Raw genomic sequence first — 27,370 nt, forward strand, 5'->3', positions numbered from 1 at the left:
ATCAACAACAAAGTAGGTTTAGAGGGAACAGACCTCAACATAATAAAGCCACAGATGAAAAAATCCACAGCTAGCATCATACTCAATGATGAAAAACTGACAGCTTTTCCCCTGAGGTCAGGAATAAGATAGTGATGTGCACTCTCACCACTTTTATTAAACACAGTATTGGAAGTCCTAGCCATAGCAATCAGAAAAAAAGAGAAATTTTAAAAGCTACCCAAATTGGTAAGGAAGAAGTAAAACTTTTACTATTTGTAGATGTCATGATACTATATATGGAAAACTCTAAGGATGCCACCAAAAAACTACTAGAACTGATAAATTAATTAGTAATATACCAGGATATAAAATCAATATACAAAATCCCATTGTATTTCTATATACTACTAATAAAGTACAGAAGGAGAAATTAAGAAAATATTCCCATTTAATTGCACAAATAATAATGAAATACCTAGGAATAAACTTAATCAAGGAGGTAAAAGACCTATACTCTGAAAACTATGAAATCATAAGGAAAAAAATTACAAATGACACACAGCAATGGAAAGATATCCCATGCTCATGGATTTAGAGAACAATTATTGTTAAAATGTCCATGTAACTCAAGGCACTCTCCACATTTCATGCAATCCTTATCAAAATACCAATAGTATTTTTCACAAAAGTAGAACAATTAATCTTAAAATTTGTATGGAACCACAAAAGACCCTGAATAGTCAAAGTAATCTTGAAAAAGAACAAAACTGGAGGTAACACAATCCCAGATTTCAAGATACACTACAAAGCCCTAGTAATAAAAAAAAAAAAAAAAAAGTATGGTACTGGCATAAAAACAGACACATCAATCAATGGAACAAAATAGAGAGTCCAGAAATAAACTCACAATTATATGGTCCATTAATCTTCAACAAAGCAGGAAAAGATTATGCAATGAGAAAAAGACAATATCTTCAACAAATGGTGTTGGGAAAACTGGACAGCTACATCCAGAAGAATGAAACCAGACTGCTTTCTTACACAGTACACAAAAATAAACTCAATAATGATTAGGGACCTAAATGTGAGACCTAACACCATAAAAAATCCTAAAAGAGAACAGAGGCAGCACCCTCTTCGACATTGACCATAGCAATATTTTCTAGATATGTCTCCTGTGGCAAGGGAAACAAAAGCAAAACTAAACTACTGGAATGACATCAAAATAAAAAGCTTCTGCATATCAAAGGAAACAGTCAACAGAACTAAAAGGCAACCTATTAATGGGGGGAGATATTTGCAAATGGCATATCTGACAAAAAGTTAATATCCAAAATATATAAAGAACCTAAAACACTCAATATTCCCCAAATGAACAATCCAATTAACAAACGGTCAGAAGACATGAACAGACATTTTTCTAAAACAAACAAACAAACAGATTCTTACCTAGACAGAACAAACTGGTGGTCACCAGAAGAGAGGTAGGTGGGGAGAGAGGTCAAACAAGTGAAGGGGGATTAAGAGCACACTTATCATGATGAGCGCTGACTAATGTATAGAATTGTTACATCACTAAATCATACACCTGAAAGTAATATAATACTGTTAGCTCTACTGGAATTAAAAATTTTTTTAATGTTTTGGAACTAGACAAAGGTCATCGTTGCACGACAATTGATAATTTGTTCCTTCTGAAAGAGTGGGCCATAGGTAAATTCTTGTACAAAGGACCAAAGGCCAGAATTGATCTGTGGCCTGGAGGAAGCCAGGAGCCCTGCCATGAGAGGCAACATGGGAACCATAGAGCCAGAAACATGGCCTGATGACAGTGGGTGGACAAAAGAATAACCCATCAAAGTCACCTCTGTCTGTGTTGTCCAAAGCTTGTATAGGAAAAGCTTTATCAGTAAACTCACCCCCTTCCCTTAACCCTCTCTATACTCTGTTAACCAACCTGCTGGATGATACCACCAATTCTCAAGAACTTTCTCACAGAGTTAATTCCCCTTAAGTTCCCAATCCTTGTGCCCTGTACTTACCAACTTTCAGCTCCCCGCCAGCAATGACCATGCACGCCACACTCAGAACATTGCTTCTGTCCACAGGGAATTCTAAAGTCCCCATCACATAAAGGCCTCTGAGGACTGGGAGATTTGTATCCACAAGGACCGTCCTGTCTGCAGAAGAAAAAGAAGTTGAGCCAACATATAACCAAAATAAGAATCACATTCTCCCCTCCAGTGGTTTACTCTGTGGTTCCCCAGGTGATTCAGGGGCTGCTCACACTGGGCCTCATGCCAGGACAGGTGTAGCAACTAGAAGAACAAATAGTTTGTTAAAGAATAGGTCTTAATAAGGAACAGGAGGGGAAAAAAATACTACACAATTAATAAATTCTTCTATTGCCAGACAAACCAAGTGTTAAGGCCAAAAGGCAGTGTTTATGCCCTAAACCCCCAAGCCTGTATATATATATATATATATATATATATATATATAGAGAGAGAGAGAGAGAGAGAGAGAGAGAGAATCCTAAAGCAAACTCCCAGCTGAGCACAGAGCCCAAGGTAGGAATCAATCTTCCAATATTGAGATTATGACCTGAGTTTAAATCAAGAGTGAGATGCTTAACCAACTGAGCCACCCAGGCACACACCCCTCCCACCCCCTCACCCACCCCTTGCCAGTCCTACTTTAGTGCAAATACACTAAAATTTCCCTATCTTTTGTCCCTTCCCTTCACTTTGGCCATAATTTCAGGGAGGTAGAGAATCACAGATATGACCTTGGCTTCTGAAGTCAAATTATTTGGATGTGAATCTCCGCTCTGCTACTTATTAACTGTGTGAACCAACACCTTTACAGCTTTGCACCTCAGTTATCTAATCTGTGAAATCAGGAATAATAAAAATACCTGCTTCACTCCTAGGGTGTTTGTGAGGCTGAAATGAGTTCATAGATCTAAAGTGCTTACACAGTACTAGTGAGTCATTCTCAATCTCCCAACTCAGAGTGAAATTTACATTTCCCGATTTATATTTCTACCACACAAAGTAAAAGTCTGGTGTGTGCTCAAGAAATGCTAGTTATTTCCTGGCACCTGGGTGGCTCAGTCAGTAAGCCTCTGCCTTCAACTCAGGTCATGATCCCAGGGTCCTGGGATCGAACCCTGCATCAGGCTCCCTGCTCAGCAGAAAATCTGCTTCTCCCTCTCCCACTCCCCCTGCTTGTGTTCCCTCTCTTGCTGTCTCTTTCTCTGTCATATAAATTTTAAAAATCTAAAAAAAAAAAAAAGAAAAGAAAAAAGAAAAAGAAATGCTCAGTATTTTCATTACTGGCACTGTTCTCAATTAGTTTGGCGTGCTTGTAGACGTCATTAGACAACTTAAAACCATTGTTCTTCATCACTCTTTTCATAAAGTTTCCATATAACTTCAGAAGAAAGGAATCATAGATTTTTGTCTAAAAGTAACAATAAGGTGATACATGAATAAAAATTCTCATTTAAAAGAGTAAATATTTCATGTATGCCAAAGTATTAAGTGTTACTTTCTGAGGCTTAGTAGTAATTCAGCACAAATTAAAGATCTCAAATAAAAGTTCCCGCTTGAATTTCAAGTACTGTAATCACTGACACATGTAAAGGTTTTAAGGAATTTTGTTAACATGATCTCATGTCTCATTCCAGGAAACAATGTACCCTGCTGTTCTTAAGGACCTACCCTCCAAATTAAAGTCTCAGAGGCCGTCTTTCCTCGTCCCCAACAAAGACTCTATGATTGTAAACCAACTATTTCCTTTTTCCTCCTGAGTTCACAGTTAGACTATCTTTTCTGGCCTCGTTTGTAGATAGACAAAGCCACATGACTAGCTGTAGTCTATAAATTGTAGACAGAATTGAAGTGGACATCTGTAGGCCTAGTCCATAAATTCTCCAGGCATGGCTGTTGTCCAACAGCATCAACACCACCCACTCACCCATCAGAATCAACCCAAGTTCTAGCTCTGCAGGTAAGACATTTCCTGTCCACTCCCCACTGGGCCCACCAGTGCCCCCATGGATAACAGAACATTAAAACATATTATCATAAATACATCCATAATTAGTGTATGTAAAGAGGTAACTGTCACTGGGCTGTTCCTCAGTGTAATTATGCTTTTCTCACCTGCTGTAACTTTCTTAGGGGAAGAAACCGTCTGTTCAAAAAATCCCTCATGCCTACTGGACATCAAAGATAAAATTGTGTTAAATAAACCTTGCTCAGATCTGCTGAGTTTACTTCGCTACACACCTTCAATTCAAGAACACATTAGGAACTAATACAAAATGAACAAACAGGCTAAACAGATAAAAATACATATTTCAATTTCATTTCAGGTACTTTAAAAAATTCAAACAAAAGACTTAAATATCAAGAGGATGTTCTAGGTTTAACACACATTTTGTGACTTCATGAGTTTTATATGATTTCAAAAGCAAGATAGAAATTATTTCAAGTCAGCACCTTCAAAAAAAAAAAACTAGAGTTCTAGTTTCTAGTTTCTAGGCCTTTATCTCTTCCAACATATGGCCCAAACTACCAATGTTTGGCTGCTGAGCTTGATTGAACAAAATGATTAAGTTGCTTCAAAAAATGTTTTCCTTCATTCACAGAGTACTCACACACCTAAAAGCATGACATTAGGCTTCTTTTTAACAAACTTTCCAAGTAAAATATGATGATAACACAGAATCTAAAATTTTCCTTTTGGTCTTTATCACATAGCCTTCTTAGAAGAAATTTGTCCTTTTAATTGCTTTATCCACTCCAAATATACCAACAAATTTCACACGAATCATATATTGCCTAACTATTGTAAGCTCCATGAGAACAGAAACCATAGCGGCATTCTCACTTTTATTTTCTGAGGAACTTGAACTATAGATATTCATAAATAACACCAAATAACACACACACACACACACACACACACACACACAAACACACACACACACACAAACACACACACACACACTCCACACATAAAATCTAATACCTATTCAAGGGGAAGTATAGGATGAAGACAAGAGTAGAAACATTGCTCTCTTTCAGTGTCACCTTTCACTTGGCAATTTCCTGTCTAGGGCAACCTGGGTTGCTCAGTTGGTTCAATGTCTGCCTTCAGCTCAGGTCATGATCCTAGGGTCCTGGGATCAAGCCCCACATCAGGTTCTCTGCTCAGCGGGGGGCCTGCTTCTCCCTCTCCCTCTGCCTTCTGGTGCTCACGTTCTCTCTCTCTCTCTCTCTCTCTCTCTCTGTTAAATAAATAAATAAAACCTTTTTTAAAAAGAATGAAATTTCCTGTCTATTCATTTTTCTCCTTTCTTTTCCTTCCCTGTGATGTGTCAAATCTTGTTGGGTGGGAGGAAATTGGACATGAGTAAGACATGTATCCTATCATCAGATAAGGACAGATAAACAAATAAGTATAATGTGATATACTTGAAATGATAATACAGTTGACCTTTGAGCAATATGTGTTTGAACTGCATGGGTCCACTTATACACAGATTTTTTTTTTTTAAATATAGTACAGAACTTCCTGCAAATGTCCTCATCTCCCTTATGATTTTCTTAAAACATTTCCTTTTCTCAAGCTTACTTATTGAAAGATTATAGGAGATAATATATGTAACATACAAAATATATGTTAATCGACTATTAATGTAATTGGTCAGGCTTCTGGTCAACAATAGGCTATTAGTAGTTACATTTGGGGAGGATCAAAGTTATATAAAAATTTTTGACTGCACGGGGTATAGGATCAGCACCCTAACTCCCATATTGTTCAAGGTTAATTGTTTATTTTTTCATTATATAGAGGTTGACCTCATCTTTACTCCCAACTACTTCAAAATGGAAAGTCTATCAATATGCCTAATAACAAAATTCTGCTAAGATGAAAGGACCATATGTCCCATAAATATTTCTATAAAGGAATTTTCATATCACTGTAGCAGACTACAGCTATCATTGTAAGTAACAAAGGCAGAAAAATTCATTCCAATGTAGGCTCCACAGCAGATCCGCTGCAGGTCCAAATTGACCAACCTCCAACTATATAATGACAGCTTATAGTGGATGTCTCTCTCTTCCAGGTGTATAAAAATAGGATCAATATGCGACTTTCTCTGAGCAGCTTCACTTCCATGAAATTACTCAACACATTCCAGAAAAAAAAATCACCCCGAAACAGTTATTTATACAACCCACTTAAAAACATGAACAATAGGCTACCTCTAAATTAACTGTGGCACGCTGCTTTCCATCTTGCCTTGCTTTGACCAAGGCTATTCCATCCTACTCTGTCAGTGACCAATCTATCCTACTTGAGAGAATGAGCACGGGCATATGGAGGGAACCATCTGGAATTTCTGTTGCTTGATGGGAGGCTGATGGGGGAACAGATCTGGGAAGAGACTCCAAAAAGAATTAACGAGTACCAGATGTAATTAAAGACTGCTTTTTCCCCCCAAAGGAACTCAGGACCAGCCTTGGGGTGGCACCTCTTGGTTCCAAATTATACCCCCTTTCCACTTGTACATCTATCAAGCGTTAAACATCCTACCATCTTTATTTTAACATCTTTTGCCAAGCAGTGTTTTCTTTCTCCCTTTAAGAGTTGTATTTTGACAATTATAAGGACAAAGCTTTAAAAATAGTATCTGGAAAGTTAACACTAAGGAGGAATCACCTGAATTTCCCCGTGTATCAAATACAACAACAACAACAACAGAGAGGTTTTAGTCTTCTCTAAAGGCATGAGCTACCCTTATAACCAGAAAGCCTGAACCAAATCAAAAGGCAGATGTCTCTGACAGAGGCCTAGAGATTCTTCTGTGTCAGGACTAGTCTCGTTACAAAGCATTCCATGTCATTTCAACACTAGATTTAAACTCATTTTTTTTTTTTAAAGTGAAGCCAGGGAGTCAAGGTCACTATTGTGTAGCATTCCAAGGGTCTGACACTTGTCTAAATCCTGTAGAAATGAGATCAAGGGCGAAGGGCACAGATCCTGGGAATAATGATGGGGTCACATTAACAGGCATAATTTAGGGTAGGCCAACCCACTGCTTGTATGTTATTCACTGTATCAGGCCCCATAACTTAGGTGGTGAAGACAGTTTCCATTACAACCATGCTATTGTCAGAAACACAGCTTACAACCAACTATGGACATAGGTCAGACTTCTGAGGGAGCGTGATGGCATGCAAGGGCAGAGCAGGACACACAATGATTATTTGAGGGCTTGTCATTTTCCTGTACCTTCCATACTTAGCAGTTAAACACAATTGTTTTCTACATTCACCCTTACCCATAACACTTTCCCATATATATACGAAGCAATGGAAAAGTAAGTCTTTGAAATAGTGATTGGTGGTGTTTCCTTTCCTTTGTAGTCTTGCTTAACTTTTGGTGAATCTAACGACTTACCCAATATTCTGTCTATACAATTTAAGAGAATGGCTGTTGCATTCAAAGAAAGTACTCCTAAAATAGAAGGGGATTCTCATACATAAATAGTTCACAGAGATGAAAATTAAGTGTGATTGAAAATTAGTGTCAGGTAGACTAATTTGCACAGATGATGGTATTAGTTTATCAAGAAGTCATTCTATTGTAGAAAAATCAGAACAAAGAACTGCTAGAAGGTAAGGATGCTTTCTTTCTACAACAAAAGTATTTTCAAAGAGCTGGTAACTTTATAGCCTACCTTTTTATCAAATCCACACAGGTGGTTTCTTTATTCTGTTCTATCATTTTTTTTTTCAACCTGGTCTTAAAAATAGGCAGAAGAGGCAGTTTTCAAAGTGCCCAGAGGCACATGATTCAAGACTGAAAGCCAGCTTCCCTAACACCTTGAAGAACAGCCATCTGCCTGCCTGCATGTGGGCAAGGTGGGAGGGGGTACTTGGGGGAGGGGCAGGTTTAACTTTGGATAATAAATACCCATCCCACTCCCCCTGCACACTCTCTCTCTGTCTTTCTCAGTCACATACAGACATGCATAACTCTTAGCGTAGAATCAACATTTTAAATTATGATATTTTAATTGATCAATAAAATGTTTAACATACAATGTTTATCTCTTCCTCTAGTCTATACCATCTGTTCTTCAAAAATATTTTGAATCTATTTAATAGGAAGGTCTTTAAGTAAAATTACCAACTGTATCAGATCAATCCTCTGAATCCCAAATTCTGAAAGGAAAATGCCAGAAGGTGCTCTGTTTTCATAAAAATAGAAAAAAATGCATACCTTCTCTCATTCCAGGCTTTCTTTGTTTTATTTTTTTAATCTTGAGATGGTGCTGTGTTGATGTTCTCTCCATTAGACCTTAAAGAAGGCAGAGTGACCAACCTGGTGTTGCCTTTTTTAAAAAACAACCTTAATATTTAAAAATATTGATATATAATCATCCTACAAAAAGCTGTACATATTTCATGCATACACCTTAATGAGTTTGGAGATAGGTATATATTCGTGTACCTGTCACCATAAATCTCTCCATCCTTTCCAAAAGTTCCCTCCAAACTTTTTCTTAATTTATTATATTATTATTTTGTGATAAGAACACCTAGCCTAATATCTACCCTCAAGGAAAATTTTTGATAAAATACTGTGAAATAACACAGCATTGTTTCCTGTGGACACTGTTGCACAGACGATCTCTAGGATCTATTCATCTTGAAAAACTGAACTTTGCACCCTTTCTTTGCCTACTACCTCCCCATATCCTCCTCCTCCCAGCCCCTAGAAATCACTCTATTAAAAAAGAAAAATAGGTGAGTCGGTGAGATCTCATATGTAGAATTTAAGAAACAAAAAAATCATAAGGGAAAAAAGAGAGTGGCAAACTAAGAAATAGATTCTTAACTCTAGAGAACAAACTGATGGTTACCAGAGGGAAGATGGGTGGGGGATGGGTGAAATAGGTAAGGAGGAACGGAGGGCACTTGTGAGGAGCCCCGGGCTCTTGTATGGAAAACCTGATTCACTATCACTCTATTGTACACCTGAAACGAATATCACAATGTGTATTAACTAACTGGAACTTAAATAAATATTTTTAATTTAAAAAAAACTTCAAATTAAAACATGGACAAAGGAACTGACGAAACATTTCTTTGAAGAAGACATACAAATAACAAGTAATATAAAAGGGCACTCAACATCACTAATTAACCATCAGGGAAATGCAATCAGACCCACCATGAGATAACAATTCATACCTGTTAGTATGACTTAAACACACACACACACACACACACACACACACACAAAGTTTAAAAGTATTGATAAGGGATTAAAGAATAGGGTGCCCTGGTGCACTGTTGATGGGAATGTGATCGATGCAGTCACTCTGAAAAACAGTGTGCAGTTTCCTCAAAGAATTAAACTACCCTACAATCCAGTGACTGCACCTCTGGGTACAGACCCAAAAGAAATGGCAGCAGGTTCTCCAAGAGCTAGCTACATTCCCATGTTCATTAGTGGTGCCATCTGAAACAAGGTCCATGGTACTCTGATTGCTTAGATGTCTTGAGTCCCAAAAAGAAATCTAAACCTTTTAATCCCCAGAAGACCTAAAAGTGAAAAGTATACATTTTGATAAACTTGAGGTCAGATTTAAACTATAGTTTGGCTTTACCCACATAATTTTATTCATAATTTTATTACCTCCATAGATCAGTGATGAATCTATACTAACCATAAGCTGGTGGACAAAATCCCTCTTCAATCATTATGGTGAATGATAGATATATATGTGGAAAGGCATAAACGGGTAACTCTCAGGCAATGGAATCATTACATTTTTACATGTTACAATTAGTGTCAAAGCCAAAGGAGGCACGGAGCTTATTTTCTTGTGGGTTTTTTTGTTTTTTTCCTTACAAAATAAAAATGAGACTCATTGCTAGTTAACAAATATATTTTCATACTTTAACACTGAAGAAAAAACATAAATATCTATAAAATAAAGGATTTGTTCCTGAAAGAAGCTATTCAGACATAGGCCTATGTAGCAAACATTCAATTCATTGAGTTTATTTCCCCCATCAAATATTTTCTTATTTGAAAATAAACCCTTTCTGTCTCTGCTTGACCTGAAAGAAGGCAATATGTGCAGAAGAGGGTGAGATTTTCATTTTTTTTATGTTTCTTTTTTCTCAAGCTTTCAATTGTTTCTTCTGACTGGGGGTGAGGGGAAGCCCCAAACTCTAAAACATTATTAAATTTCTTAAAGAAAGTGTTTACATCCATTTTGTTAAAAAAATTATATCTGTTATTTCATAAATACATAATTAATGCTTAAGATGAAGCTTATAATATAGTACCTGACTAATAAATACTGAGTAAATAACCTCTATTCTACATTTTAATATATTGTATCAAAATTTATATTTTTTGGACAAACTAGTCTATATTTTATTTCCTAAATTCATAAAGTACTTATGTTCTATAAAATGCAAAAATTACTTCTGTAGACACTTCTCTGTTCTTAACGGTCCCATAGCTTCCATGGTTACATTCTAGAAATTCCCAAAGTCTTTAAGAATGTTTTAATACATTCCAATAAATAATTGTATTTATTCAATGCAGAGAGTTCTTGCTTGAGGTTTCCAAAATAAGTTTTTTTTTTCTTTTCAGCATAACAGTATTCATTGTTTATGCACCACACCCAGTGCTCCATGCAATACGTGCCCTTCATAATACCCACCACCTGGCTCCCCCGCCCTTCATAATACCCACCACCTGGCTCCCCCAACCTCCCACCCCCTGCCCCTTCAAAACCCTCAGATTGTTTTTCAGAGTCCATAGTCTCTCATGGTTCACCTCCCCTTCCAATTTCCCTCAACTCCCTTCTCCTCTCCATCTCCCCATGTCCTCCATGTTATTTGTTATACTCCACAAATAAGTTCTTTTCCCCTTAAATTCAAATACTGTCCCAGAGACCATGAACTTTCCTAGAACTTTTACTTACAATGCTAAGTATTTCAATAATAATATCCAGATCTTCCAATCTCTGCCAAAAGTCCAATGCTCTAAAATATCTCCATGTTGCCTGGCAAAGGTACTGAAATCCCCATCTTTAGAGTTAACCCCTTTTTAAAATCACATACCTAGAAGTTCCTAAGAGAACAATGATATGTAAAGAAAAGCATTGTTATTGACCAATAAATATATGCGTTCATCCATTCATTCACTTAGCAAATATTATCAAGTTGCCTTGCCAGATACTGACCCACGCTAATGAAACAAATATAAATAAAACAAGGCTCTCACCCCACATAGAAAAATGAGTATTTTCATGAGATTGATCGGGTGGAAGGAAGTTGACCTGAATGATTTTTAGTGTTTATTTCTGATACCCACCCAAATAATCATGGCAAGGCCCAGGTAATGCTTCTTTGTTTTGTTTTGTTTTGTTTCTGTTTCTGTTTTTCCATTTTATTTTATTTTATTTTATTTTATTTATTTTCAGTATTTCAAATAAGGAAGACTGTATCTGTTTCTCTCTTCCGTCTAGTGCCCATCCATCCCTGGGAACTCAATGCCCTCATCTGCTCCTACTCCCTATTGGTGAGAATCCCACTGATGCCCCCATCTATCCACACCACACACATATCTGGGTTCTAAGTGGTTCTATAGTTTCAGTATATTCTCAAAAGTGTCCTCATTCTTTCCAGGCTCCATTCACTGATACCTGACTAATAAAGAATTAGTGTAGGACAAATACACAGGCTGATTCATCTCTTACTATTTGCCCCAAAAGCAATCTGGTATAATAGAATGCTCACCAGACGAAAATTCAGACAGACCAAAGTTGGAATCCCCAGTAAGTCATTCCTTGAAAAAAATTGCTTAGCTTCTCTGATTTTCCATTCCTCCAGTGCAAAATAAGAGAAATAATACCTCATGGAGGGGATAGTAAGGGTTAGATGAGATGCCACATATAAAAGTATTACAGTGCTTGACACATAACAGGCATAACTGATTAGCTATTGCCTGTCTTGTATATCCAATACAGATTTTGAGTACCCATTCTATGTACCTGTTGCTCTGCTGTTTGGTGAACCAGAGAGGCATAGTCCTTGCTCTTGTGATATAGAATATTCTAGAGAAAATTGACATTTAACCATAATCACACATGAATAACAATATAGCACAAACTGTGGTAGTGATAAGAAGGAAAATGCATGACGCTAGGGTATAGCATGCTCTAGAAAGAGAATGCAGTAGACATGAAAAGTGAGAGATGGGAAAGAGCCCCATACATTGAAAAGACAGAAAATCCACAGGAGTGCCTGGACTATAGACGCTGAAGGAGAGCAGTGAGCGGTGAGACAGGAAAGGTAGGTGAGCAAGCAGAGCAAGCAGGATTTTGGAGGCTCTGTAAAGATTGGAGACTTTATCCTAAGAATGACATTAAGCCAGGAAAGGCTTGTAAGTGGAGAGATTACATACACAATTCTAAGTAAGTTAAAAAGATCACTTTGGTTTCAAGATCAGGAGGAGGAAAACAGGAGGGATTCCAGGGATTCACCCAAGAGGCAATAATGCATTGAGTAGGGTGGTGAGAGGAGAGAAAAGAAAAACAGTCCGATTTGACAAAGAGCTAGGAACAGAATGCACAAGACTGGTCAAAGTATCAAGAATGACTCAAAGCAGTCGATAGTGGAAAATGATGCCAGGTACCAGAATGGGAAAAGCTAGAGGACAAGTTGACATCTGGGACTGGCAGCCTCAAGGGTGGAAGTGGATATATACAGAGAATTCTCTCTGGGTTGTTCAAGTTTGAGATGCCTTTAAGTCATCCCAGTAGAGATTTCAAGTTGACAGTTGGACATATGGGTTTGATACTTAGAAAAAGCAAAAAGATCTCACTGACTCCCAATGCTATCTTAAGGTTGATGACTATCAAATTTAAGTTCTCAGGAGTCACCAAAGAAGCAAAGATAGAATGAGGAGAGAATAACCAGAATCTAGAAGTTGATGAGCGCTCGAGGGAATAATTTAAGTCATACAGACATATAAAAAGGTGGATGTATGCTGCTAGATAGTATCTTGAAGGAGGGAAAGCCTGCAGACAAGGAGCGAAAAGAGACACCTGAGGTACCTAGAAAGAAAGACTGGCATTGGATACAGAGGACACTATGTGACACCAACCATTGAGAGAAGGTCAGGCACTTTCTCCATTAGAATGGGAGAGAAGATAGAAGCATGTGCAGTCCATACGTACTCACCTCCTTTCAAGAGGAAACTAAGGCTTGGTATGAAACATAAAAATTAAACACCCTGGGAAAATGGTGAAGTTAGGACACACTTCAGCTTGCCTTTAAATCAGGTAATAGAAACCTTTGACTCCACCACCAGCAACCAAGCAGAAATGACCTCTACTACGAAACTCTTTGTGTGAAATAAATCTATATACCAGGGTATTGGGCTTAGTATCGCCCCAAGAAACTGTGCTACCTTAGCAACATCTGAAGGAGATTCTTTTTAAAAGTAATTGATGAGAATTAATACATAAATATGAGTGACTGCTATATAAATACATGAAATTCTTAGTGATTAATGCATGCGTGTACACACCCACATATCAAACCGAACATATATTTTATACATGGGGTCTTTTTAGCCAACCATCCATTTCTCAAAAAGAGACTGGTTTCTTACTACAACATGGATGAACCTCGAAAATATTATACAAAGTGTAAAAAGGCACTGTATAATTACATGTATATGAAATTCTAGAACAGGCAAATCTATAGAGACAAAAAGTAAATTAGTGGTTGCTTGGGGCTGGGAGAGATAGAGGAATTAGAGGGTGATTGCTAAGGAGTCTGGGCTTTTTTTTTTTAAACTGGGTAATGAAAATGTTCTAAAACTGAATAAAGTGATGATTGCACAACTCTCTCTCTCTCTCTCTCTCTATATATATATATATATAAAATATATATATATATATTCTATCTATATATACCAAAAGTCATTGAATTGTACACCTTAAATGGATGAATTGTATGGAATTTGAATTATGCTCTCAATAAAGCTCTTTAAAAATGAAAAAATAATTAATGTATTAATATTATGGGAAAATCTTCAAATAATACCTTTTAAAGCAATATACAATACAGTTTATAACGTGTTATTATTTATGTAAAGAAAATGGTTAAGGAAAAATATATGTATATGTGTGTGATTTAAAATTATTTTTGTATGTCTCTGGAAGGATACCCAAGGAATTAGTAACATTGTAGCCCTGCTGTTTTTAGGAAATGAAACTAGATAGATGACAGGATGAAGGAAGAATTTTCAATGAGTATTTTTTGTGAGTTCTTTTTTTTTAAAATTTTGAACAATAGGAATGCACTATTTTAAAATATTTTAAAATTTATAACCAAAGTTAAAAATAAACTGGTTATATCTGTTACTTTCTGTAGGCAAATTGTAGTCATGTGTATATATGTATGTGTCTGTGAGAGAGAGAGAAAGAGGGAGAGGGAGAGAGATTGAGTCTTTTCTCAAACTCTCTTCTTGTCTTTGCCAGACTTACAAATTTTTCCCACTGCTTACCAGTGTCTGGAGGAAAAGAGTTAGTTATGCAGTATCTTATGTGACTTGCCTTTTTTGACTTTCTATTTCTAGTGTCTTTAGTTTACATTTTGGTATGTAGTGCTCCTTTCCCATTTATTTCCATTTTTGCCACTTTTATATGCAGGTATTTGTGAAATGCCTCCTATTGCTGAGTATCTGTGAATCCAGGAAAGTTTGACTCTGCCACGAGGATTAGAGTTTGGTACATTTAATTTGTTCTGACTTCAATTTTTGCTTGCTAAATTAATATTTGGACAAAACCAAACTCCAGTACCTTGCAGAGGTTATACTGCTTTTCAGAAAGTTCTCAGTATTGTAATTTTACTCACCCAGAGTCACTGTAGACAACTTAATAAAACAAGGACTCACCAGTAGGCAAACAAGGAATTGTAAACAACATAAACGGAGAACCATAAAAGCTACTGAATAATCAATAATCAATTTAATAATCCCAAGAACCAATACCAAAAGACACAAAACAAAGCAAATAGAAGGATCTAGTTTGAGCATATTTCCAGAGATATTTTAGAAACTATATCCATGGCGGGGGAGCGCGCCTGGGTGGCTCAGTGGGTTAGGGCCTCTGCCTTGGGCTCGGGTCATGATCCTGGTGTCCTGGGATCGAGCCCCACATCAGGCTCTCTGTCCGGTGGGGAGCCTGCTTCCTCCGACTCTCTGCCTGCCTCTCTGCCTAACTGTGATCTCTGTCTGTCAAATAAATAAATAAAATTAAAAAAAAAAGAAACTATATCCATGGGAAATAAAAAACCCAATTAGATATATGGTATTTTAAAAATTATCATACAAAAAATTTTTATTGAAGTATAACTAACATACAGTGTTATATCATCAACAATATTTTTAATCATTAGACTGAGTAAATAGTACAATGGATAGTGCTAGAAGTTTGAAATGCAAAATCAAGAGATTCTACCCAAAACAAAAAGAGTAAAAAGATAGAAAATAGGGGGGTGGGGGAAAGCTTATAAAGCAATTAATATACCCTAAAGACCTAACATCAATCTGTTTACATGTTTCAAAAGGAAAAAAAAACTAGCAAAATATCAGGAAGAAAACCATTAAGGAAATAATTTATCATGGTCAAAGAAAGATACATCCTCATAATAAAATAGTCCAGTGGGTAAGAGGAAATCCTTTAAGTTTTCCAAAGATTAAAACAAATTACCTACAAAAAATAAAAACCAAATGGATTCAGTCTTGTGTGCTAGAAAACAATAGACAAGATCATCAAAGTTCTTCAATTGTTCACTGAACGAATTACTATAAGATACGTGTCAGCAAACAAAAAGTAAATCCAGAAAAGTGGAAGATGTGTGATATAAAAAAGGTAGGATGCAGAGAATCAAGTACAAGTTATAGATTTATAACTGTTAATGTATAATGTTAATAATGGAACAGTTTCAACTCAACCCTCATCTATAAAGTATGGATAATAATCATACATATCCAATATATCTAATAAGATTATTAGGAGGATAATAATGTCAATGTATAAAGCACATAGATAGCAAACAGCAATACACAGTAACTGCTAACTTTTATAATCTCAGTAATCTGAGCTAATCTGGGAGCCACAAAAGGATAAAAAGGATATCTAACTTTATTTTTTCAAAGATTTTATTTATTTTTTGAGAGAGAAGGAGAGAGCATGAGCAGGAAGGAGAGGAAGAAGCAGGTTCCCTGTGAACAGGGAACCCGATGCAGGACTTGATCCCAGGACCCTGAGATCGTGAGCTTAGCTGAACTCAGACGCTTAACCCACTGAGTCATCTAGGCACTCAATACCTAACTTTTTAAAATTAACATTCTCCTGATTAGTAGTGAGGTTCAGAATTTTCTTATGGTTTTTTTTTTTTTTGGCCCTTTTGTTCATTCATCTGTGGTGGTACTTAGTGTTTTTCTTTTTTCAGAAAAATGCATAGGATTTCTTTGTATATTGTAGTAATATGTATTGTCATGTACTGTGAATTGCAAATACTTTGTCCTCATCACTTGAATTTTAGCTTTGCATGCAATTTTTTTGATCATAGGGAAGTTTTTAATATTTATGTAACCAAATTTTTCCATCTTTTCTTTTCCTGCTTCTAGAACAAAGGCCTTACACAGAGTATGAGCGAGACTATAAAAAACAGTCTCCGGATACTTTTTGCTACTATATTTTTTTGTAAAAGCAAAAAACTGAGAAAAATAAAGATCTTCAGTGTTTATCAGTAAGATCATCTTACATTCCTAATCTGGAATATCATGCAGCCATATAAAAAGGACATGATAGCTTTCTTTTCACTGATATGACAGGATCACCAACACAAATTATTAACTTTTCCAAAAGTCACGTATGAATACTTAGAACTTAGCTTCATGCTGAAATGAAGCCATCCTTAGCATGGCACGTAAGATCTCCAGTCAGACTTTTGGGTCCAAATATTATCCCTCTACCGATGAACTTTACAGTCTTTAAGTCTCAGCTTGCTAGCCTGATAAAGAAAGATAGTAATAGTGCCCAATAAGATGGTTATAAGAGGGTTACAAAGTGTATTCATCTTAAATGCTTATGATGGGAAAGATTTGTAGCAGTAATTTAATAATAGTAACAGTAATTTCAGTACGATTTTAGTAATAGTATTACTAGTAATAACGTGTCCTTTAAAATAACAAGAAAATAATGGAAGTTCAGTTCTTTTTAATGTGCCAGCCATTGCATTACTATTTTATATCACTGAACCTTCATAAAGATGCTGTGATATCAGCATCTAATTGTAGTAGCAGTAATTAATGTATGGTATTAATAGTAACATTACTAGTAATAATATTCCCATTAAAATAATAAGATAATAATGTGAATTCAGCTTTTTTAATGTGCCGTGCATTGTCTTAATAAATATGCATATCACCAAAATTTCATAAAGATGCTCTGACATTGGTACCATGTTTTACACACAAGGCAGCCAAGACAGAGAGCAGAAGTTCTTCAACCTGAGCATGTGTAAGAATCTCCTGAGATTGTGTTAAAATACTAGTGCTCTGCATTTTGGGTGAATTCTGCAATTAGTAATAAAACAGGGTGTCCATGGACCTCACTTATAGTAACATTCCTGACTTAAAGTAACATTCCCTAGATTTATAATAACATTCCCTAGACTACACAACCAGTAAAGACTGAGTTAAGACCAAATCCAGATCTGTCTTATTTCTGCTGTCTTATCCATACTTTCCTTCCTACCCTTTGTACCCAAATAAAGGAGTAATACTTTCCTTTCTTTCCTTACACACCCAATTTCATATACTATTGGACCTCCTTACAGTTAGTTTTGACTTCTGTAAATTTTTTCTTTTATAAAAAGTTTAAATAATATGTGAAAAATCTTTCTTGTGCAAAATAATATAAAAATACACAAAGCAAAATATCAAAGAATTCCTTAACCCCTTCCTGTTGCCCCCTCTTGGATAACTGCTATTCTCAATTGGGCTTATATTAATCTTTCTAATGTGTGTTTTTACTTACATAATGTATAGCTTTTCAAAACTATTGATGAACAGAGCACTTTGTCCTACGTCAGGCTCCATCTGTATATTCTGGCTCTGGGCTCTGAGTATTGTCAATGTGTCCTGTCTTTCTAGAGCCTTGTATTTACATAACTCATGCTCTTCTCTGGCTCAAAAAATTAAATTTAAATACCTCTGCTATTTTCTACGACATTTCTTGTTGATAATTGCTTATGGCTTTCTGGTTTTAACTAGACTCTGACCACTCTTCTTCAAATAACCTGAGATCTTGAAGGGCATGTTCAGTGCTTGGCACCAATAATCTGGCATGTTCCTTATTAATGTGATTGATTTGCATCTGCCTGTGATGGGCGATGGCGGAATTATATGGGAAAAGAGAAGATAGTGAAACAACAGAGTTTATAAAAATTGCGGTGAAAGTTTTCCTCCCAGAATGAGCTGAACTCAGCCCCGTGTGGCAGAGCTGTTACCAATGAATCTTCTATTTTCTGAATACCAACCCGCCTCTCCCTTCTTTTTGTCACCTGAAAAACCTTGGCATGAAGATATGGACACCTTTGGTCCTAATTCTGCTCTTCCCTGGGAGGGAGGGGAATGCACATTTCTCACACAGCTTTGGGGAAGAGACTCATAACAGTACTTTATGTATAAAAGCTGTGATTTCCATGCAAACTGCTGCTCTCCCAGAAAAATGGAAGAGCCCTTTTTAGCAGTTTAAAATCCTTTAACTATTTCCTTCCCTTCTTACTTGAACTGTGGGGCTGGCTTGCTCTGCCTCATCTCAAGTGATACTTCCAGACGAATAAGATAATTCAAGAGGTGTGAGAAACCACTTTAATTCATTTAGACCCATAAGACACCATTAAATACACGCCAGGCACAAACGCGAGGAGCATAAAGGACTCATGACACCTCTCTAACCCCCCAGTTACAAGTGACTCCCTCACCAGTACCACGATTAAGACTTTAACTTTTGGACAAAGAGCAAAACTTGGGTTCCTCTGCAATAGCCACTGTCCAGGCTTTAATTGGGCACCGGCGTGTTCTTACACTCTTCCTTTTGTAGTTTCACGGGAAAAGAAAACAAACAAAAACAGGTGCACGCACACAATGCAAATGAGGAAAGGTAACCTCTGAAACTCTTTCACAGCAAACAGAACATCCTCAAGCTGCTCGCTCGCTAAAACTACAGGCGGTGTGTCAACCACCTAGATGCTAAGCCGCGGGAGGCCTGCAGGCTGGGGAGGCTGTAAATCCCCAGAGCGCTCCTAGCTCCTGATTGGCAAGCCGCACCAGGCCCCTCCCTCCTCAGGTGTTGATCCACGGGAGGCCCATCAACCGTTCAGGTGGAAGGTGCAGGAAGGAGGGAGGAGGCAAGCTGTGCGGAGGAGCAGCTTGAATGAGAAGCCACCGGCTCCCCGGGGGAGAAGAGAAATGGGAGGCACCTACTGGGAATAGTAGAGTTGGGGGAACTCCATTAAGAAAAGGAATGAGCACGAGCTCTCTTGCGACTTCGTACCTGTGGGAAGCCCATTTCACAAAGAACAAGTGTCTGGCTCAAAGGTTCTAAATGAATCCTGGCGCTGAATGGTTTCCAGACTGGGTTCCTTGGCAGACCACGGGGGCTCCCCAACATGGTCAGCACCTCCCAGTCAGTTGCTAAGGTTCTTAGGGACCCACCAGCCTTCACCCATCCCTTGTTTGACAAGATTCTCAGCATGACAGTCACATCTCTCTGTGGAAAGGGGAGGGGAGCCAGGAGGGGAGGTGGGGACAGCTAGGAAAGGAAAAGAGAAGTAGCTGACCCACCCCAGAGGGGTAAGCAGATAGGTGTGATTAGGCCACTAAGGCACATGGGGAAGTGGTTGGTGATGAGGCCAGATCACAGTGGGCTCTGTAGTTGGAACTAGTGATTTCAAGATTTCCCTTGAAAACACTCAGAAGCTTCTGAAATAATATGCAAAATCAATACAAAAGACCCAGGCCTGGGGACACCTGGATGGCTCAGGAGGTAAAGCCTCTGACCCTTGACTTTGATTCAGGTCCTGATCTTAGGGTTGTAGGATCAAATCCCATTTCTGTTCCACACTCAGCACGAAGTCTGCTTGTCCCTTTCTCTCTCCTTTGTGCAAACCCTCCACACTGGCCTGATGGCCACGTCTCTCCACCCACTACTGAGAAATGCAGTCAGAGGGATTAGCCACTGTGGTTAAACCAGACAAAAAACTGCTCGATCTAAGTAAGAGGGAAGTTTTTTAATCCAGACACTGAACAGCCATCAGGTGATGCTATCATGTAAATAAAGAGAGGCAAACAGATGGCTTCAGACAGGATCCAGGGCTGGCAGAGCGTCACTGATGTTACAAATGAAGAAAAGTGAGGACAAGCCATTTGACGCTGGGCAGGCACACAGCAGCCTGACAAATTGAGTCCTGGTCTTAATAATACATCCATTGTGAGAGGCAGTCACACCTCGCTTACAGACTGGGTTAACCAAGTGTTGCTACTTTCTAAATATGGGGATATGCCTCTGATATATTCCTACCTTTCCCTTGAAAATATACTTGACAGTGTCTTTATCTCTTTGGATCACCAGGTTTAGATCCGTTATCTGTGTATACCACATTCTTTCAAAGGCTCTATTTTGATCCCTCCCAAATGTGTAAATAGGGGTAGAGTCATGAACTAGAGAGACCCAAGGAATCTGGAGGTTTGGATTTGAATCTGTGCCATCTCTACGATCTCTGAGATTTGGGGGGTACCCCTTTTGGGGTCCATTTTTCTCAGCTGTAAAAGGAGATGACCAGCTGATTCTTAGTATTTCCCCTCTTATTCCTTAGTAAAAAACAAAAACAAAAACAAATAAAAAACCCCCCAAAACAAAAAACCTCCAATTTTTAGCTGAATATCTTATTACCTAGTCAAAATATTACATTTCCTAGCTTCCTCTCCAGTTAATTAAGTTTTGGCCAAGGTAAGTTTTGGCCAACAATATGTAAGAAGAGGTGTCATGTGTGACTTTTAGGAAAAATCCTTTTATACTGCTGCTCAGAATGTGGTTGCAATGGCTGGAGCTCCAGCAACCATCTTGGACCACAGAGTGACTTTGGGAATGAAAGCCACACATGGTGAAACAAGAAGATAAATGGAGTCCAAGCCCCTGACTCTGTAGAACAGACTGCTATTATTAAGAAGATTTAAACTTCTATCTCAGGTCTTTGTCATTCACAGAAGACCTACTCTTACCTAATACAAATGAATATGCAACCCCATGGAGTCCTTGCAAGGATTAGATCAAATGTGAGATTACTTTGTACTCAGAGTGTTCCCCCAAAACTCTGGCATCAGAGCTGCTCTATGAATAAAAGGATTACATGCTTAAACATCTTTGAGAAATAGCACATACTATTTCCCTTCTGGAAATTACACAATCCGTATCCCTATATAAAAAGGCTTTGAAAAGACCAGATTCAAAGAAGTTATTCTTCAGTGTTTAGTCCAAAATTTTCCAAGCTCATTTGACTTTGTATCTTTCTCCCATGTGATACTTATAAAAGAGCCAGTTTCACAGGAAACAATTTGAGAAATTCTGGATTCATTTATTATTAATAATAATATACAAATGGTTGTTTTTAGCCTTACAATATGGTCTACCTACTTGAATTCCCTTCCTTTTCAGTCCAGGCCCTCATGATATATGGTTTCAGAACTTTCTAAATGTTTCATACAGAACAGTTGTTAATTTTATGAGTTTATAATTGTATATGTGATTACATTTCTGTCTCTCATACCAGGCAGTAAGTTCCACCTAGGTATTACAACCGTTTTGCATACCATTTTATCCCCATTATAAGGCCAAATGCCTGGAACATAATAAATCATGTACCCAGTAAATATTTGTTCAATATATTCATGATTCCTGAACTCTGCTTTAGTATCAGGCACAGTGTGCAAATGGCATAACAGAATAAGTGTAAATCAATTTGGGGGAAAAAAGATCCAATGTTGACTTTCAGGGGAAGTTTTTTGTCACTTTTTGCTCCCTTGGATAGCATGGAGGCCATTAACTCCTCTAGGGCCCACGTGGAATCCTAATGGACAAGACCTTATTTAACCCTACAAGAAATCCTGAGTAATATTGGCCCAAGGACAAAATAGGAGATTTTTAATGTGTTTTCAGATAAAGGGGAAAAAAAATTCTATCACAGTTGTCTGCAGGACCCCACGATGGGGCTCAATTGGCCTGGTTATCCAAGATGGATCACAGATGTGGCTGGAAATTGGTGTTGCCTACAAGCTAGCATGTATTTGGAGCCAGCAATCAGTGTGAAAGACACGGCCTTTCCACATGATCTGGAATTCCCATAGCCTAAACCTAAGGGATTGAAATAGGAGCATCCCAACAGCAGATAGGACATTCAGGCAAAAAGATCTTAAATAAGGGTTCTTGTGACCTACCCCCGATAGTCCCAGGACATCAGTTCTACTACGTTCTATTGGCCAGCTCAGATTCAAAGGGAGAGGAGTGAGCCCCAACTTCTCCAGGAGAGGAACAGCACACAATTATAGGGAGAGAAGGAATATATGGCAATGCTTTCTGAAGAATAGCTACAACAATATTTAAATTATGATAGTAATCAGAATCAGCACTAGATATTATCATTTAATGCTCTAATAAAGAAGCATAAATATCACAAATTTTATTTTTTAATATTTTGATAGCAATATAAATATATAACTGGTTTCATTCATAATCCTATTTTTAAAAGACTGTATTTATTTGAGAGAAAGCATGAGCAAGCATAAGCAGGGGGCAGGGGCAGAGGCAGAGAGGGAGTCAGACTTGGGGCTCAATCCCAGGACCCTGAGATCATGACCTGAGCCAAAGATAGACACTTAACTGACTGAGCCACCCAGGTGCCCCTATAATCCTATTTTATCTTATGCATGGAAAATATTATTATGAGAATGGATGTAAGTTTCACCAGACTACCAATCAGACCTGGAGCACATGAAAAGTTAAGAACTCCTGGATTGCATAAAAGCATGGTGACTCAGGAGTTGACAGCAAGCTCCCTATGTTCTTTCTGTCCTGCCGAAGGGCCTCCTCACTGGACACACTTCTTTTATGTATAAAGCTCTGCATATGAAGAAACTCCAAAAGCAACCTCAAGAAACTATAATCAACTCAAGAAATGGCAGCTATACCTACTAAATCAATAGTTGGGAAATCATGAATTATTTAATTCTACGTTCCAAGAATATCTGCATGGGAAAACAGACCATGAAGTAAAGAGAAAAAAGATGTAATTCAATTAGAGCAAGTGAAAAAAAAAAAGCCCTGCTCTATATTAAGGACACCATGGCAGCCGTTCCTTACTTGGCTCTACTTCCCCAACCCCAACCAGGAGGGCAAAATGCATATGCAATCATTCAGATCCCTTTCACTTGTAAGAAATTCCTGTGTCTCTTCAAAGAATATTAATTCCATGAGACAAATTTCCTGAGGGAATAAAACCAGGTAAAATATCAGTTTACTTATTTAAAGCATGAAAAGCTGCATTAATTCTCAGCAAATTTGTAGAAAGGCAAATGATAGAATATGGGGTTGGTAGGAACTTAAAAAGTGATTTCTTAGTGGGCTGACTAACCCATCCTACTTTGCCATAGACTGTCTAGGTGTTATCACCGAAAGTCCCGGATATACCAGAGGAGCTGGTCATTCTATTTACTAATGACTTTAAAGAAATTTGTTCCTAACATCAACACCTGAAAATAAATATCAAAATCTCTGACTGCTGCTTTCAGTATCCTGAAGTTGAAAAGAATTGGAGGTTCTCTGATGATGCTACCTGGCTTAAATATGACCTTCAACTCTTACCTCCAGAATGAAACTCATCATAAGAATTATACACAATCCACTAGATATTTGTAAAAAATTGTCTTTTGTCCTAGTCTCTGTTTCTATAATACTAAACCCCTTTAGGAAATGACAGTTGATATCATAGAGATTATCATCTATTTTCCCGACCTGACTGAACTGTACAAATTGACCTATTCTATTGTAATTAACCTATCATAGGAGCCTATTAATTTAAAACACTTAGTATTCTAACCAAAGCATGACCAGGAACAACTTGTTTGCCACCCTAGAAGTGCTGAGAGTGATTGCTTTTAGTTTTAACAAAGATATGGGGGTCCTTAAAGACACTGATCTCTACAAGGGTTTCCACAGGGATCCAATGTAGATGTGTGAAAGTGTAAGACCAGACAAGCATTAGATTTTGCATTTCACTTGTAGCAGCTCCCAAGGAGCAGGCAGTTTATCCTCAGGCAATTTCTAAATGACCAATCCCCCTTGTCCTCCTTGGAACATTTACTGTCAACCACCCCCACCATCTCATGTTGCTCTTTCCTTGCCTTCTGCTATCTTAGCTCATGTCCTAGTTTCACGATTGCTCCTTCTCTGGTTTCTTTTCCTGCCACCTAAATTAGAATCTCTTCCAAGATGTTGTGTCCTACCCTCTCCTTGTAGCCATGTGTGATGGCTCTCCTATTGGCTCTAACCCTAGTTCAATCCCCAAGGATTCCTCAGTCAACTCTTCTGAGGATTATCATATCTAAGTCTAGATGCCCAACTGGCTTCCCTCCCAAACTTCTGGTCCACATTTCCAGTTACCATTCAAGGCATCTGCACATCAAGTTTAGTATATGTCTAAGGGACATACACTAAATCTATTCCTTCCCCTGCATCCTCTCTCTTTATTGATGGCATCCCTAGCAATTCACACATGCACAAGAGCTCTGAGTACTCTTTTCAGGCTCATTCTCTCTATTTTTCACAATTAATAAAAGGCCAAGACCTTCCAGTTCTGCTTCCCACCACAGTAGCATGTTTCCATAGCAACCACCAATGCACGTATGCTACTATGAAGCTGGTAGTTTATACTGTCAAGGTCAAAGTATACTTAAAAATACTTAGGAAAATAATGCACAGTATTTTTTAAAAAGTACTATGATACTATGCACAGAGGTATGCAGAGGTTATGGAGGAGAAAGAAGTTGTTATAGCAAGAAAGATATCACATCTATTGAAATTGAAGGAAAAGCACCATGGTTGTTTTATAGGCATACCCATTAGATTGAAACAGAAGGTGCCTGGAAAGGTCCCACTTCTGGAAGCCTGGAGTCAGGAGTTTGTAAACTGATAAAAGCAGTGGTTCTCCAGTTGGGGATGACTACCAAAATAAGCCCTGGGCCTCTTAGTACCTCACACTTATCAATACCACCCTGCCCCTCCCCCAAATTATGATCTGCAAACCCTGAGGAAATATATCCCCTCCTAAAAAATCGCTATGATGCTAATACTAATGGGCTATGACAATGAGTATGTTTCTCAGGTGAGTAATGACAGCAAAGGGCTTGAAAAACCACTCAGTTCAAGTAGAACTCTCATTAGTTCCAGCAAGTTAGCAAGCCATAAAGAGTATAAGGGCCTGCATGACTTTGGGTCCCAAGAGAAGATTCTAAGTGAGTTCTAATTAGCCCAGAAACAAATACCATGAGTCAAGCAGAGATTGACAAATTGAGATTAGGAAAAGGAGATCAACTTATTTTGACTTATTTTTTTGAAATAATGCTCCTTTTGTCTCTTACAGGAAGTAAAAATTTCTGTGCTGCTGTTATTTTAACTGGACTTCAATTTTGATGGAGAAAACCTAAATAACCATAAAAATACTTTTTTTTTTTTTAAATTTCAACTCCTGTTTGGAATTGTCCACTCCTTGAAAGGGCACTCTGTTATAGGCTTTAGTCAGTAGTTAGGGTACTACTACTATTAACTCATAAGAAGCCATCCGAATCATGGTCATTGCAACTAGAAGGAACTCCTGAGGCTACAACTATGTCTTGGAGATGTAATCCTATTTTAAGGAAACAGAAATCTAAAACAACAAATAAAGCAACAATATCCCTTCTTATAAATTTCAGGAGGCAATTTACAACACTGGGTTGAGAACAAGGAGACAGAAATTCTGCTCTTATGCTTGGTACAAAATACCACTGGGCAATAATAATGCATTTCACAGCATTTTACAGTTTCTAAAACACTTGCATTACCTTAGCTCTTTTCAGTTGAATTAGATAGCCACTAAATTGCCTAGCAGCTTCGACAATGCTATGTACCCATATTTTACATATATATTAATATTTACTTAATATAAGTAAATCCACATAAAGACACCTCAGAATAAAACCAATTCCTAGATGATCATTCAGTTCATCAAAGGACTCCATATTGCAAAGGATTTTACACTTAAATTGCCTTCAAGAGTGAGCTTCTATAGTACATTCTTAAATTGATGGATGTATGAAAAGCCAATGTACATTCAATATTTCAGAATTATTTGGGGAGGTCTGTGGAAACACTTGCCCCATGAAACCTGAGATTTGGAGTTTTCCTTCTTGTGGGAAGAACATGGCCTTAATACCCTTTACCATTAAGCAACGTTCACGGTCTATATTCTCCTTCAAGTAACTGCCTAAAAGGAAGGAGATTTATACAGTATCTAAAGATCCTTTGATCCCTAGTTTCAGATTTTTTTTATTTATTTGGTAATAATACTGATTAGTTTCTGTGTCAAAAGTACTTCTTTAAAAATCATATTCATCTGTTCTTACCCATAAAATCTTAAAGAATAGCTTTCCCATTCATATTCCATATAAAGTAAAAGAAAATCCTGTGTTCCCTGCACACTTTTAATTTCTACCCTCAAAGAAATAAAATGTTCAAAATATTTGTGCTCTGTTCCTCCCCTCTGCCCAGCACAACCCTCCCTCCCAAGAAGAGGCTTCTGGTTGTGCATGTGAAAATATGGATAAATGCTCCAGTCCAAACATTGTCATCCAACCCCCCGCCCCCGCCTTGAAGTGAGCAGTCCCAGGTCAGGGGCCCACAATTCTGTGCAGAGGGTTGAAGAATTTTACTTTGGGGTGGCAAAAAGGCAATACCAGACCACCAAACCTCATAAGTTGTAAAGAATAAAGAAACTAAAATCTTTTGGACAGTCTCTCTCCTGGTGTTCTTCAATTTCTGATTCAGGTAAGCCAACAGAATCTAAATAAATTCTTCCCAGAGAAGAAAGATAGTACAAATTTAGCAGACCCTAAAACCTCAAACCTTTTGAATTAAGTCAGGTACATCTGCTCCTGATTA

At 37.7% G+C, this 27,370-nt stretch overlaps 1 protein-coding gene across 3 annotated transcripts in view; it reads right to left on the minus strand.

The window, feature by feature from the left end:
* PKHD1 (PKHD1 ciliary IPT domain containing fibrocystin/polyductin) overlaps positions 1-27,370 on the minus strand; it is a 471,024-nt gene that overhangs the window by 181,469 nt on the left and 262,185 nt on the right. For all 3 annotated transcript variants that reach the window (XR_006604139.1, XM_045071248.1, XM_045071247.1), the window contains exon 54: positions 2,025-2,162. Coding sequence is in view for 2 of the 3 variants with exons in the window: in XM_045071248.1 (XP_044927183.1) it covers positions 2,025-2,162 (138 nt within the window). In the remaining variant the exon portion in view is untranslated. The remainder of the gene's footprint in view (positions 1-2,024; positions 2,163-27,370) is intronic.

This window comes from Mustela putorius, unplaced genomic scaffold (assembly GCF_011764305.1).
Source record: "Mustela putorius furo isolate JIRA1106 unplaced genomic scaffold, ASM1176430v1.1 tig00003983_pilon_pilon_pilon, whole genome shotgun sequence".
Classification (NCBI taxonomy): Eukaryota; Metazoa; Chordata; class Mammalia; order Carnivora; family Mustelidae; genus Mustela; species Mustela putorius.